Source organism: Antennarius striatus, chromosome 12 (assembly GCF_040054535.1).
Source record: "Antennarius striatus isolate MH-2024 chromosome 12, ASM4005453v1, whole genome shotgun sequence".
NCBI lineage: Eukaryota > Metazoa > Chordata > Actinopteri > Lophiiformes > Antennariidae > Antennarius > Antennarius striatus.
The window spans coordinates 16025919-16040896 of record NC_090787.1 but is presented as its reverse complement, the minus strand read 5'-3'; the positions used below and the strand labels follow the sequence as shown (position 1 = coordinate 16040896).

The window sequence follows — 14978 nt, the reverse complement described above, 5'->3', positions numbered from 1 at the left end:
TTGTGCTGCGGCGTAACCTGATGTTAGTGTATGAGGCTGCAGGGACAGGTCGACGAGGTGAAAGGGGTCCTATGCAAGGCCGTTCTCTGGATGTCTAATGAGCTCCAGCGACAGCAGACAGGACATCCAAAGAGATGACACAACCAACAACACATGCACCGACTGATATACCTTCCAAACACAATCATGTTAGACAATGTGCATGTGTCTACACGCCTGCGGAGTCTCCGTCTTGTATACATTTAAGTCGCAGAGGTTTATTTATAGCACCTGGGAGGAAGTATCTGAAGTTAGATTATGTTCAAATAGCTCCTGACTTAATGTGTCATTTTCTGACTGACTCATCATTTGGTGTGTTTTATGAGACAACTTTAAAAGCCGGTATGATCGATACATCTCCTGAGCCAACAAAAGCATCATCTAGTTGGAACTAGTTGCCAAGAGATAAAAATAAAATTATCGAGGCATTAAATATGTCTTGATGCTCGTATTGCGGTGTTGACTACAGCTATAATGTAATAACAGACCCCCGCGGTGTATGTCTGCTCTGCAGTCACCACTTTGTGAGCAGTGCACAGTACCTTGGTAAGGTCATGGTACCTCCGGGGCTGTTGGGGGACAGTGTTGGCAGTGACGCGGGGAGCTGATGGCGTCCTGTGGAGTAACAGGGCAGCTTTAGTCCCCCTCAGCCCGGCACGGCCCTGGGCTACTGGCACCAGGGAACCGGTCTGAGTCAGCTTGGCCTGGAAGAGCTGTTGCAGTAACACACTCTCACTGGCTGCCGGGCACAAAGCACACACACACACACACACACACACACACACACACACACACACACACACACACACACACACACACACACACACAAAAAGAGGGAGAGAGAGAGAGAGAGGAAGAAAGAAAGAGGGGGGTACGTGTGGTAAGAAGCAACAGCATTGGTGGAAATAAGGGGGTGGAGGAGAAAGAGGAGGGTGAGGATGAACAGATAGAAAGAAACAAAGGAGGAAATAGTGAGGAGGTAGTAAACAATGAGAGAAAGGGGCGGAGAAGAAGAAGGAGGAGGAGGAGGAGGAGGGTGGAAGCATAAAGTTAGTCAGGCAACAAGAGGGGTTGGAATACGTCACCTGACAAGATGTGGAGTGGTCCACAACAACAATGGGCTCATTAAGTAAGGCAAACATGTGAACGGGGGCCTGTTTCTCCCATGAGAAAGGCAGAGGGAGCAGGAGAGAAAGGGAGGCAGGATGATGGAAGATAGTCGCACAAAGCAAAAAGAAAACCAAACACGAGTCCTGGAGTCATTTAAGGGCCTTAATTATACCCAGCTACAGGGGTAATTGTCTTTTAATTGAAACCAGTTATTGCCACCACTTGAATAGCCTTACACCGATTCATCTGCTGTCCTATTAGCTCCGTCTCAAACGAGTTCAGGGAATGATGTCCTTCAGGAGAAATCACATCCCGTGTGTCAGTCTGTGCAGACGAATGGCTGCGGCGCATCGACTGGTTCAGACGGAGGGACAGCAGCCCGGGGTAAGTGTAGGGTTCGGCTTCAGAAGATTAGCCTCATCATGGGAATTATAGCAATTACGCAGTGGATGTAAGGCTAGCCTGGCAGCCACACAACGACTGCTTGTGTCTCGCTAACCACAACAGCCCACATCTGGCACCTTGTGTAGACAATATACACACAGGCGGGGATGCCTATTAGACGTGTGATGAAACACACACATACACACACACACACACGCATAGAAAAACGTGCTCACTTGAACAGAGTGGTTTTGTGTGCTGTTGGTTTAGACAAGAGTACACCTTTGTGTGCTCTGACGCCACAATGTGCTCATATGTGTGTTATTCATCAGGTACTTACACTTCATGGTAAACAAGAGGTTCTGAGGAAGGGAGTCCTTGTTTCTCACCAGAGATCCTGACAGGTCGTATGAAATCTGGCGAGAATAAATCACACGTGGACAGTCACTTACAAGGTTTATGTAATCATGTGTTACACAATTATCAAATACAGTAGATCAGCACTGAGTTTTCCTAATGGTGGCTGTGTCTCTGGAGGCCATCCTCTTATCAGAAGGACCCCTGCAGGCTACGCGTTGGATTGTCATGGGGCAATACTGATCCCACATGGTGTGTGATTGAATGATCATCAATCCCGATCAGCAGGTGGTACCTTCACTGGTATCCCTCCTCCATCACACCATAAATTACGTTGGAAAGTATTTTCTCGCTACAAAGGCACCATATGAGTGGTAGAAAACCTTCATTATGAAATATAATAACAATAATGTCTGTATTTAAACGAATATCTTCTACAAACAGAAACATGGATCTACTGTATTAATATGTTTTCTAGTACTAGATTCATATAAAGACAATTCTTTTTTTTTCTGTTCGTTTCACAAAATAAAAATCCAACCATCTATAAAACATTATATATGAGGATGTTTAAAGTGTAATACTTTATAAGTTCAGACACAACCATCTGTGAACAAGGCAGCTTGGTGATGTAGAAAATACCAGGTGAGTTCTTGGACACAGCTCAGTATCAGTGTTTAGGATCTGCATGGGATTATCATGGTATCAATTAGTTGTTGTTGTTTACAGACTAGTTTTCAAAGCAGCTTCCTCTGCTTTTTAGTCATTTTTTTTATCCATCTTGATATGTTTTCGCAAAATAAACGGGTGGAAAAAATGTCCTTCATGGTTTATCATTACGATTATTTAAACAGCCACAGAATTACAGCCGACACATCGGGGCCAAACCATGTGATAAATTAACAGGGTGATAACATTTTGTTGGCAATTCATTCGTCAGCTCATCTTTATCATATATTTTATTTAATATCAGGAAATAAATCAATTTTTTTTAAAAGGTTGATAACATTTATTTCACAAGACATGTTTTAAAAAAAAAAAAAAAATTTTGTTTATTTTTGTCTGTTTCAGTCTGACGCAAACAGACCTGTCCAGCATAGTGGCTGACAGTGAAGGCCGGGCCCTGGTCTTTGGGTGGGGGGTTTCCGTTGCCATCCTTGGTTGTCAGAGAGAGGCCTTGAGTGGGATTGGAGTCCAGCTGGGTAGAAAGCCTCTTAAACAGGTTCTGCTCTGCTGGCCTCAGGCTCTGGCTCTCCTCATCTAACACACACAGCAGTCCCTGAGGCTTCTGGGGGGGAGGAGCAAACAGATGCTCTCATGTTATTTATGTCAGTCATGTTTACAAAGCGCCCTTGATAATGATAATAAATCATTTTCATGATGACTCCTTTATTGATCCTCTCAGAGTGGAGTTCTCCAGCCGATATCATATAGCTTTCGTTTGCTTTAGCTGTTGTGGGCATTTTTGCAGTTATTAATAGAGATAGTAGATATAGTCAGGGGACCTGAGGTCAAAGGGTAACACAGGACTACAGTTACAAGTGCTTGGCATTTCCGCCTGGCTTACCAGTAACATTACATTTTAAGTCTTTTTTTTAAAATACAATCAATCTTTACCTTTTACAATTTTGTTGGATGTCTCACTTTTAAATGATTGCCCATAAAAAGGACCCAAAAAAAAGCAGATCCTACAGAGACTTGACTTCACTTGCTTTGTCTTAAAGCTTAAGGAAAAATGTCTCTGGGTGAACTTGAGATGTTGAAATTACACCTCACAGCACCAAACTGGACTGGACTAGCGCAAACCAGTAATGCAATACCTGAAGAAAGAAGTCCAGGACCGCCGACTGGTCGCAGGGGGAGAGTGGGGTCTCCATGGCGATGCCCTCCTGCAGACACTCAGCCTGCTCTTGTTGGAATAGCACCTCAGAAACATACTGCCTCAGCCGCTCATTGGTCATGTTCACACACAGCTGAAATGTATACAACATACGCTTAGACACACACTCATCAACTTTTGAACACACACTTGGGCGGACACGACATTCCTCCTCAGGGAAACACGGTTGCCGGCCTGACAAGAAAATACAAAAAATATTATCTCAAACACAACTGCTGTGGCACCGACAGGGAAGTCAATTGGGCATGAATGGACCGACTGCTCACACACCTCACCTGACCCTGAAACAATGACATCTGTTTGCAGGACAACTCATAATGTACACAGTAATGGATGTTTGTCTTTCTTCCTTTTTTTTTTTTCCGCTCTGGTATAAATGACTAAAGGGTTCCTGCTGGGACACATGAACTCTTCCTCACCCAGTAGCGAACCAATCACAGCACAGGGAAGGAGGAGGCAGTCAGATGTGACTGTGTGACTTGAGTTTGTGACACACTGGAGGGTAGATGAGGTGACTTCCCTCAGAAATGCTATGAGAAGTATTGTGGAATAAGAGTGGAAACGAGCTATTTTAAACTTTACCTAAAACAAAATGCGACACAGAGCGTGACACAAACAAGTCTCACACTACTGCGGCCAAGGAATGACCTGATACCCTCGGATGATGTGATGCAATCTAATTTTATGTTTGGCTTCTAACATGAGAAAAAAAGCATCCATCCACCCATCCATCCATCCATCCATCCATCCATCCATCCATCCATCCATCCATCCATCCATCCATCCGCCCATCCATCCATCCATCCATCTGTTGCTGAGTACACAATCATCTTGTCTTCAGCCGTTTTATCTGCCTTGCAGGTTACAAGTCCGCTGGCGCCTGTCCCAGCTGACTACAGCCAAGAGGCGGGGTACACCCCCATCTTATGTACACCCGTACATAAGATGCCAGTTCATTGCCGGGCATGAGCTGATAAAAGGTTAATAATGATAATAATAATAAAGAAAAATGTAAAATATTGGTAAAACTCTGGCGTGCAGTACTAAGGTTTGGTTAAAGAGCGATTTGGTTGTGGAATCATTAAAAAAAAAAAAAAAAAAGATTTAAAAAAAAAAAGTCTGACTTTCTCTTTTTAGGCACCGTGACCCATATTCTGACTCGCAGCCTTGATAATGTGCTGATCCACAAATATATTGTTCTATATGGTGAAGCAGCTGAAGTCCTGTTGTCTTTCATCCTTGTTTGTCTCCATGTGAGTCTAGTCCATTAAAGGCTTTACTCCCAGCAGGTGGTTGATTGAGTTAGCTCATTAGCAAAGTGCTGAGCAGGTACAACACTTCCCTGACAAACACAGCTCTAATTAACAAGCACTAATGGCCTTGATCATGCTGTGCGTGGAGTCTGCCTATATACATGTGTGAAAGTGTGTGTGTGTGTGTGTGTGTGTGTGTGTGTGTGTGTGTGTTGGTGTGTGTGTGTGTAGACCTGTATGCAAACATGTCAGAGTGTGAGTCACCGATGTGCCACATATAATGTAAGAGATGCTCGTGTTTGTTTATCCTTGCACCTCCTCTTCTCTTTGGAGGGGGGTGAATAACGTGTTGTCTTGAGAAAAGTGATATTAATATGCAGCTCAGCAGCAACAATGGAGACGATGTCTGAGTGAGCGCGCCGTGTCCCCTCCCGTGAGAAGTATGGTGTGTGTGCCCCCCCGACCCCCCCAACACTCCTTCTCAGCACTTCTTCCTGCTTTCTCTGTGACCTGAAGAGGAAAGGTTGTGTAATCCCCGCTTCAACTCGGATTAGAGATCATCCTGAGGAAGAGTGAGGCCACCGACATCACACGAGAGCCGGTCACACACACACACACACACACACACACACACACACACACACACACACACACACACACACACACACACACACACACACACACACACACACACACAAAAGCAAATCCAGACTTTGTGGAAGAGGTCTATTTTTTTTTGTGGTAGTGGTGGGTGAGGAAGGGGGGGTGATGTCGGGTGTGTGTGTGTGTGTGTTTGTTTGTATGTGTTTTGTGTGTTGGTGTGTGAGTTTGTGGCGGGAAGGGGGGGGGGGGCTCTGAGTAACAGGAATAAACACTTTGCCCCTTGAGCAATATGAATTATACCCCCGAGACACATCTCTCTCTTTCCTTTCACTCACTCACTCACACACACACACACACACACACACACACACACACACACACACACACACACACACACACACACACACACACACACACACGCACACACACACACACACAGTCACACACTGTCACACAGACTGGTTGGGCTGGTTCCTCATAATACGGGGTCTATTAATGGTGCATGTTGATGAGCTCATGGCAGATTTACAGCTAATGGCAGGTGAGCTGGGGGGGTGGAGGGTGGGGGGGTTGTGTATATTGTACTCTGTACACCCTGCAATTCAATCACACTGTCTGACATGGAGAAAATAACCAGACAACCACGCAATGACCGTGAGCTGATCCATTAGTGTGTACAGTACACGCTACACGCACACACATAGTTACACACATCTAGAGAGAGACACCTTTTTAGAAAGGTTGTAAATGTCTATTAAATCTATAATTAAATTTGCGATCTTTAAATTCCGATTTCTGCTCATACACAAACAACAATAAATTTTAAATAACGTAAACTGGTTTTACAAATACAAAAATCCAAACTTAAATAACTGCTAAAATTTTAAGGACAGATTTTTAACTACATTTTTTCCAAAGCTTCAATTGTCTAAACTGTCAAAAAGGGTTTTCACGCTGCTGTCAGCTGAGATCGCTTCTGGATCACAATACAGACACAAAAACATTTTTTGCACATGTCTTTAATTTGTAATGATTTAGGGCATTTCCATTGTTGCCGGTCATTTTGTTTAAAAAAAAATGCCAACCATGCAGCCTGGAGGCGATGTTAAAACTTCCTCACACACACACACACACACACACACACACACACACACACACACACACACACACACACACACACACACACACACACACACACACACACACACACACACACACACACACACAAATACACACTGTTTTGAAGCAGCCTATTATCCTGAAGTCTCATAAACAGGCAGTCATTGTATCAGCAGTCGGTTCATCTGAGGACAACTGAAAGTCATGCCACAGTCAGCCGTTCATTATAACACAATCTTAAACGTATCAGTAGGTAGCAGCCCCAAATATTTGTGTGTGTGTGTGTGTGTGTGGGGGGGGGGCAATCCCACCTGCTCAAATCCATTCCTCTGGAATTCTTCAAAGCCAAAGATGTCCAAGATCCCGATTTCCAAAGCAGGATCTCTGGAATGAATGAATGGACAGAGAGCATATTTAGTATACGTTAGTGCATGTGTGTACATCACACACACACACACACACACACACACACACACACACACACACACACACACACACACACACACACACACACACACACACACACACACACACACACACACACCCTTACCCAGTGGTGTCATCCGGCCCCTGTAGGTAGTCGTTGCTGCTGTTGACCAGGTAGCTGAACAGACGTCCATAGATGGCCTTGGCCAGCTGGTCTCTGTGCTGCTCTGACATCTCGACCGTGTGTCGCCGGGTGATCATGTCACCTAAAACAAAAAGAGACATGACATCATGGGCAGCAGTGGATAGCACTGTAGTCCCACAGCACGAAGGTCACAAGTTCAAATCCAACTGAAGGCCTTTCTGTAATGGTTTTGCATGTTCTCCTGGTGATCCGTGGGTTCCGTCTGGTTTCTCCAGCTTCCTCCCACCACCAAAAACACGCAACATAGACACAACCGGAGATTCTAAATGGACCATAGGTGTGAAGGAGAGTGGATCTGCTGTCTTTCAAGGTCGTAAATGAGAATTAACTGGCAACTGACTTCCCTGTTTAAATAAAGATTGAGTAAAAACAATTAAAAAAATAAAATAAACAGCTCTAAAAGTAACCAAAAAACTGCACTGTGTGAAATATTCACTATCTTTAATGTTACATCTTCCCAGTGATTCTTCTTTGAAATATATACGCAAATACTTTTTGATGCAATAAGACAGTGATGATACATCAATATCTGGACAGACAGAGAGACGGACAGACGGATACCTTTAAAGTACTGGACGTCAGAGGTGAGGGCGGTGCTCAGTTCGCTGGAGCTCACCTGTAACATCCCAGAAACTAAACAAACAGAGAGAAGGAAACACGCGGTATGACTAACACTGACATAACCACAGGATTAAAAACACCCCAAAAATAGCATCGAACATGAGCTGTGAAGAACGTGAGCACTGATGAGGACCCTGCTGTCCTCTGATGATGACATCACACTGCATCTCCAGCTCGTCCCTGCTTCCATCAGTGGAGAGGCAGCAGTTAGTCATCAGTGCATTTCTGAGCAAAAACACATCAACAAGGAGCAGGAACAGGTGACGGCTACCCGGAGTTCCGCTGCTGACATCGCTAGCCATGACATCACATCTCCCTGACAACGATTGGCTCTTTCCCGTTCGGGCGCTGATGTCATTTGTTTACCGTCTCGCGGGGGTCAGGGGTCACAAGAGCACATGTAGCTATTACATAATGAGGGAGGTAGAGAGAGAGCTAGAGAGCTCAGGGGTGAGAAGTGTGTGTGTGTGTGTGTGTGTGTGTGTGTGTGTGTGTGTGTGGTTGTGTTTTATAACACAGCTCACCACACAGGCAGGTGACTGCATGGCCTTTAGCGAGTGCTGGCGAGATTCCGAGCAGAACTCGGGAGGAAGAGATGGGGGGGGGAGTAAAGACGAGCGCAAAAAACGGTATGAGTCGCTGTGATTCATCCCCATCTTCACACATGTGACCCGGGTCATGTGTCGTCGGTACTGACCTCTCTCCAACAGCTGCAGGTCAGAAGGGAACGCTGTATCGGCATCCGTCAATGCAGTAAAACGTAGGTCTCCAATATGGAGCACAGCAGAAAGCAGCATGAACACGGAATCGACCTCCTAGCAAAGAGACAGAGACACGTCCAGAAAAGTCTTCATTGTCTTATATTCAAACTCTTTTCAAAGGTGATATTCTATTTGTGGAAAACACCTAACACATAATTCAACCACAGCGTCACACCAGTGGCAACTTTTCTGCATTACCACGATCACTGGATTCTAAAATAATCAGTGATGTATATGAACATGCTGCCACTCATTACCACAGTGAATGTGCTTTTGTGTTTCGTTCTGTAATAAGAGAAATAAAAGAGGATAAAAGTGGAATAATGACCCGTATCATCCGGTGCCTCTGGGAACACTATTTGGGAAAATGCTTTCCTATGATGCATCAAACCTCCTCCCTTCATTCACTCTTCCTCCTCCTCCTCCTGCTCCTCCTCCTCCTCCCCCATCCTACTCTCCTTCCTCTCTGCCCTTGAGTAGAGGACACTTAATGGAAAACCCCCTTTCCCAGTACTGAAGCTCTGCATGTGTGTTAGTGCGTGTGCGTGTGTATGTGTGTGCATGTGTGTGTGTGTAGGGGGCGGTTGGTGAGGGGGTTTGCGTGGATGTGACTATGACTGCGTGTGCACTCTCTCCAGGCAGGATATTGAAGCTGATATCTGAGAGATAAACACAAGCATTAGTCTCTGTCTGACACCCCATATACATCCAGACCCCCCCCCCCCATGCTTAGGAAGGAGAAGAAAGGGAGAAAACGAACGATAGGGAGTGTTAATGACAATTGACCTTTGGGTCTGGACTGGGAGTTGTCCCCTGATTAGACCTAGACAGAGACCAATGGGTGGTCTATCACTCCCCCTTTTACTCCCCCATTCCTCTCTCTGTAGATGAACTCTCTCTCTTATGCTGTGGACGCTAGTCCTCTCTAATAATACCGCTATCTATCACTATTCCACTGTCTCTGATGCCTTGGCTGCGAGTACAGTCTACTGCTGGATTAAAAAGGTGGGCTGGTGGTCACTCACTGCTGACAGATGCTGACAGGAATCTAAGTATAGAACCTGATAATGGGGGTGGGACACGGTGACCGGGTGCCGGGACAGACTGTGCCACAAATGAAGTACAATATGTGCACACAGGTTGCATAAGTCAAAGTTCTGTCGTCTACTTTGGGTCACACATTCCATTTGGTCTTTAGATAGGTAATTGAAACGCATGACAAGTCCTGATTCAGGATGCAAAGCGTCCGCACGGCGGGGGCCAAATATGTCGCAGTCGACAAATGGCAACCATTTCATTTGAAATTCTTCTTCTTAGAAGGACACACTGCTGTGTCCTTTGAAGCCCTCGGAGTTGCACAATGCATTGCACAAAAGGTCGACTGTTTCACGGAGCTTTTAGTGAAAATGAAGAATTACTTGGGAACATGGCAATATTTACTAGGTATTATGACAACCACATTGTGGTAATACAATTCAAAAAATCCAATAGTACAAATGACGTTGGGGTCTAAACAAAAACAAAGACTCAAAAACAAAGCATACGTACGTCAGGTTTTGAAAGACTCATTCTTAAGTGTATTCTTAGGGAGATCCAGGCCTTTACCTGTATTTTCAAAGCTTTAAGTGATCCCAGCTTTGCAGATTATGAATAAGCAGCTCTATGTATTAACAGTTAATACCTGTTTGTTGAAGCCCAGGGCTCGCAGGGCCTGTTTGACAGCCGAAAGGCGCTCTCTGCCTTGGGTAGAAGCCGTAGCTACTCGAGGCTTCTCCCCAGGAAGACCTCCACCAAGATACCTGGAATCAGGACAGAGAGACGCAGAAGTGATTTCAACAATTTGAATAACCGCAAAATCATTAAAAAAAATTGGTCAGGTTGTAAGATCAGTGCAAATCTCTAAAGATGTGTGTAGCAGGAATTTAAATACAATATATGGATGGGAGAGGCCGGATAGGTGTTATTTTGTCAGTGTTGAATTAAAACAGCTGATCAAGACAAACCTATGAGCCAGGACGTTGCTGAGGTAAAGTGTGCTGTTCTCCTCGGGTGACAGGCCTTCCCCCATCAGATAGAAGATGTTGAAGCTGTGCTGCCGAGGACGCAGGTGGACCAGACGAGTCTTTTCCAGCATGTAGGTGTGCACACGGGCTTAAACATCAGATGGCTTTATTATTTCACCCACAGGCTTGTAAATGACATTTCAGCAGCGGAAATGATGAAGTGATTTGATAATGATGGAATAACAAGAGTCAGTAAGGAAATGGTGGACAGGGTCCAACAGCTTCTGCTCAGCAGTTGAGCTGAATTGACAGGAGTGAAATGAGGTGAATGAGGCTGCAAGAACGGAATCATGGGTAACTACTGCCACCTATTGGTGATTCGCTACAGTACATATGTTCTAAATCAGAAATTAATGGTTTGTCCCCTCTGGGTTAACATAATAAACTTAGTGGTCTGGATTATGCAAATAATGTAAAGAAAAATTTTCTAGGTCTTCTTGCCAACAAATATTCTGTTCTTTAAGATCAAGGATAAATTTGACTCATACAAATCTAGAAATTATTATTTAAGGTATTTCGTAACTCAATAATGTCTATTGCATAGACTCATTTGGCATAAAGATAACATTTTCAGAAACTAAGTAAAGCTGACTAAACTAAAATTCTACATTAACAGTGATATATTTACCTCTGAGCGGTGTCCTCTTCTTGTCACAGTATTGGATGGTCAGCAGTTTAACGTAGCGACTTGAGTTGTTGCTCCTCGGAGTCTTTGCGTGACCAAAGGCCTCCAGAATGCAGTTAACCTGTGTATTTAAGCATCACTGAGTATTTTCTATTCTTTTGAATATCTTCACAAACGCTTTTTCTTCAACCTAAATATGTTCTTACACAGGTCTCTTTATTGTACACAAAACAATCATTCTACTGCTCTTCCACTTTCCACCACTAGAGGTCAACATGCATCCTTTGTCTAGAACTAACTCTTCTCCATGTCCCTGGATGATCAGAGAGAAAACTGACCCAGTTATCAGCCACATAGCTATGACTTCATCTGAACACACTCCCAGGCTACACACTGTTTTGTTACTCAGCCAAATCATGTGACAATCATCCCGAATGCGACATAATCTGAATCCCAAAGCGCATGTGGGAATAGACACGAAGCCTTCATCTGCTTTGTCGCTCTGTTTCAAACATAATGGGAGGAAGGAGTGTTACCCCTTATTTAAATCATATTTCTAGTGATTATCACAGCTCCTCCTGGTAGTGTGGAAAAATGTGCCGTGGTGGGGTTATGACTATTCAGTTATGTTGTTCTTTATAGTCAATAGTCCTTCCTTTGGTTGTAAAATTCAAAAGCTGCATATGGTCCTTACCCCAAGGAAACCGCATCAGAAGACAAACAGCCATCTTGGCTCAGACTTTGATGATTGAATCAAACACAGGATCTGATTGGCTACTAGCAATTCCCCCTAGCTGTGTATTAATTTAAACATCTATCATCTTTCAGCTACAGCAGAACAGGAGGAGACATGCAGACAGCTACGAGGACTGACACTCTTCCCCATATGCTTCCAGATGTTTTATTGCAATGATGACATGAAGGAGGGAACAATTAGTGCAGTAAAAATAAGCGACAAAGGGGACAAAGGAATGTGGGATTCAGGTTCACTTTGAAGTGAAATATTCAGGTTCTTGATGAGAACCGGTGGAAACAGAAACACTAACAGCGCTGTGTTCTTTAGATTTTCTACCTTGTAGTAAAGAACAAAAGGACGCAAAGAATAAATACCCTCACGGTAACTTCATAGACTTACGTGCTTCATTCTGGACTCCAACGCAAAGCTTTTGGAACTTGAACGGGCCGTCAGGTGTTTCACTATCTGCTTACAGGCCTCCGTTTTCCCAGAACCACTTTCACCTCTAGAAGAACAGAAAAATGTGGATTCAATACGATTTGTGTAGCGATGAGACCGAACCCAGATGAGGGTGTGTTACACACGTGTCATCAGGGTGTCACCTGAGTTCCGTGCCTCCTCCTACATCACATCACCCCTTCATGGAGCTGACTTCAGGGGACTCCCCCCGTTAACACTGACTAACATCTCTTCTTGACCAACACTTTCTAATCTAAACCCACTAGTGCTCCATTAATCCAGCACACTGGATGCCTGCTTTTAAATTCAGAGGGCTTCAGGAGGTCAGATGCCCCCCTCTGATGCTCACAGTGAGCCGTGGTGCACTCTTTCTGTTGGCACATGTGTGATATGATATGATTTTGTACTAATGGACCTGCTGAGTGTGAAGCACAAAGGCCTTTCCACTGTCTTTTCATTTAACAGTTTTTATTAGATTTCAAGGGCATTTTGTTCAAGTACCGGCCTGGGGGGATCCTGGCAACTGATTGCCTGTAAAGGGAGAGAGAGAGAGAGCGTGTGTGTGTGTGCGTGTGTGTGTGTGTGTGTGTGTGTGTGTGTGTGTGTGTGTGTGTGTGTGTGTGTGTGTGTGTGTGTGTAAGTGAGATAGATAGCCTGTAGCTAAGGCACATTAATTCCCTGACAGACTGGTAACAACTCAGCAGGAATGTCGCTGGAGAGCAGGATCGGGATTTAGTTGCAATCAGGGAGTTTCTTCTGTCCATTTGAGGACAAATAGCACCAGACCTCACTAAAGAGGTACACAACTCATATCAGGGCCATTCATCTCACAGCGAGTGTTAAACAGCTGTGTAGCAGCAGAGGGGTGTCCATAAACAAGGTTGTCAGGTGAACCTCATCATAACACACCGTTTGTTCGCTTTCCTGATGTTTTCGTTCCATAACCGCGAGGTAAAAGTCTGTGAGTGTGTGTTTGTGTGTTGAATGAGAGTGTGTGTACCTCAAGATGAAACACTGTGGGTGTCTCTCCTGGAGCATCATGTGATAAGCTCTCTCTGCTGAGGAGAAGATGTGAGGCGGCAGAGAGGAGCAGAGGCGACCCGTGGAGCTCAGGTACAGCTGACTCACCTGAAAGAGAACAGGAGAACCCCACACTGGATTACAACAGTAATGTGGACACACAACACATTATATATCATCAGTTTACACTGACTGACACTTATTTTGAGTTGTTAACAGTAAAACAACTACATCCTGGTTAGTGCACCAATATTCAGTGGGTTTATTCCTGGCCAATGTCGCACCTCTCCATAAAGTTGCATGGCATTTGTTTCACTATTTGTGCTACTTTGGAAAAATGTCAAAAGGTTTTCATTTTACCTCCAAAACAGTGGGGAAAAAAATATCGAGATCTTGTCATTATCAGGATTCACATCACATGGCTGGACATCAAATCTTCTCAGAGGAGAACAAATAGTTTCTCACAGTTCTTCAAGTTTTAATAAGAAGCCATATATAGTCAATGAATGTCATAAGTCTAATTTCTATTTGCAAACATGAGAAAATTCCCATCTGGTCACTTTTATCAATTTTGAAAAAAACCAAAACTATTTGCATCTTATAAAAGAAACAATTTTATCATAGTAAGCTTAATTTTTGTTTAAATATGAGTTCACATTCAAGGATGAAGAAATTTTGAACATCCAAATGTCCACATTTGTTTTGTTGGTATCGGATACTGGACCTCTAACTGTAACCAGTCCAGCCAGTGTGTGCCAGTCCACGTTTGTGTCTTTGGACAGGAGGGTGGGCAGTGGACCACCACACCAGGGGGCAGTGACAGACAGACAGCGGATCACACACGTTGTGACACATGTCCATTACACACTGGCTCATCCCTGCCCCTCAGTTGGGTGTTGTTTGCTGGAGAGACTCCAGACCTGAGCAGGAACGCCACAGCCGGAGGGGGCTTGGCTTTATTCTGTGATGGGATCGCCTCCGCCATCGAGCCCCTTCTGGGTCCACGTGGGCACTAAGCTGGCATTAGTTTGATCATTTCAGAATGAGTCATCACACACACACACATGCACACACACAAACACACATGCTTGATTGATTCCTGCTGGTGTACAAATGTGCTGATTTTGAAAATATATATTTAGTTTACAGGAACCAGAGTGTCCAGTGCTGCAGGATCTCTCTCTTAGTCCAGATGCACAGTCAACCTTGCTGTGTATCACTAACAGGAAGACTGCATTATTTATCAACCTCAAGGTCTACTTCATCCGTTCATGTCCTACTTATTATACAGCAAATA

The 14978-nt window shown here is 44.3% G+C and overlaps 1 protein-coding gene across 1 annotated transcript in view; it reads right to left on the bottom strand.

Annotated features, from left to right (window-relative positions):
• Positions 1-14978, bottom strand: part of myo16 (myosin XVI) — a 64866-nt gene that overhangs the window by 23632 nt on the left and 26256 nt on the right. The window contains exons 13-25 of the mRNA XM_068329845.1: positions 13662-13789; positions 12602-12707; positions 11470-11587; positions 10782-10929; positions 10460-10577; positions 8715-8832; positions 7958-8029; positions 7316-7457; positions 7077-7149; positions 3711-3863; positions 2978-3178; positions 1874-1949; positions 582-778 (exon numbers count right to left, since the gene is read on the bottom strand). Of these exons, the coding sequence (XP_068185946.1) occupies positions 582-778; positions 1874-1949; positions 2978-3178; positions 3711-3863; positions 7077-7149; positions 7316-7457; positions 7958-8029; positions 8715-8832; positions 10460-10577; positions 10782-10929; positions 11470-11587; positions 12602-12707; positions 13662-13789 (1650 nt within the window). The remainder of the gene's footprint in view (positions 1-581; positions 779-1873; positions 1950-2977; positions 3179-3710; positions 3864-7076; positions 7150-7315; positions 7458-7957; positions 8030-8714; positions 8833-10459; positions 10578-10781; positions 10930-11469; positions 11588-12601; positions 12708-13661; positions 13790-14978) is intronic.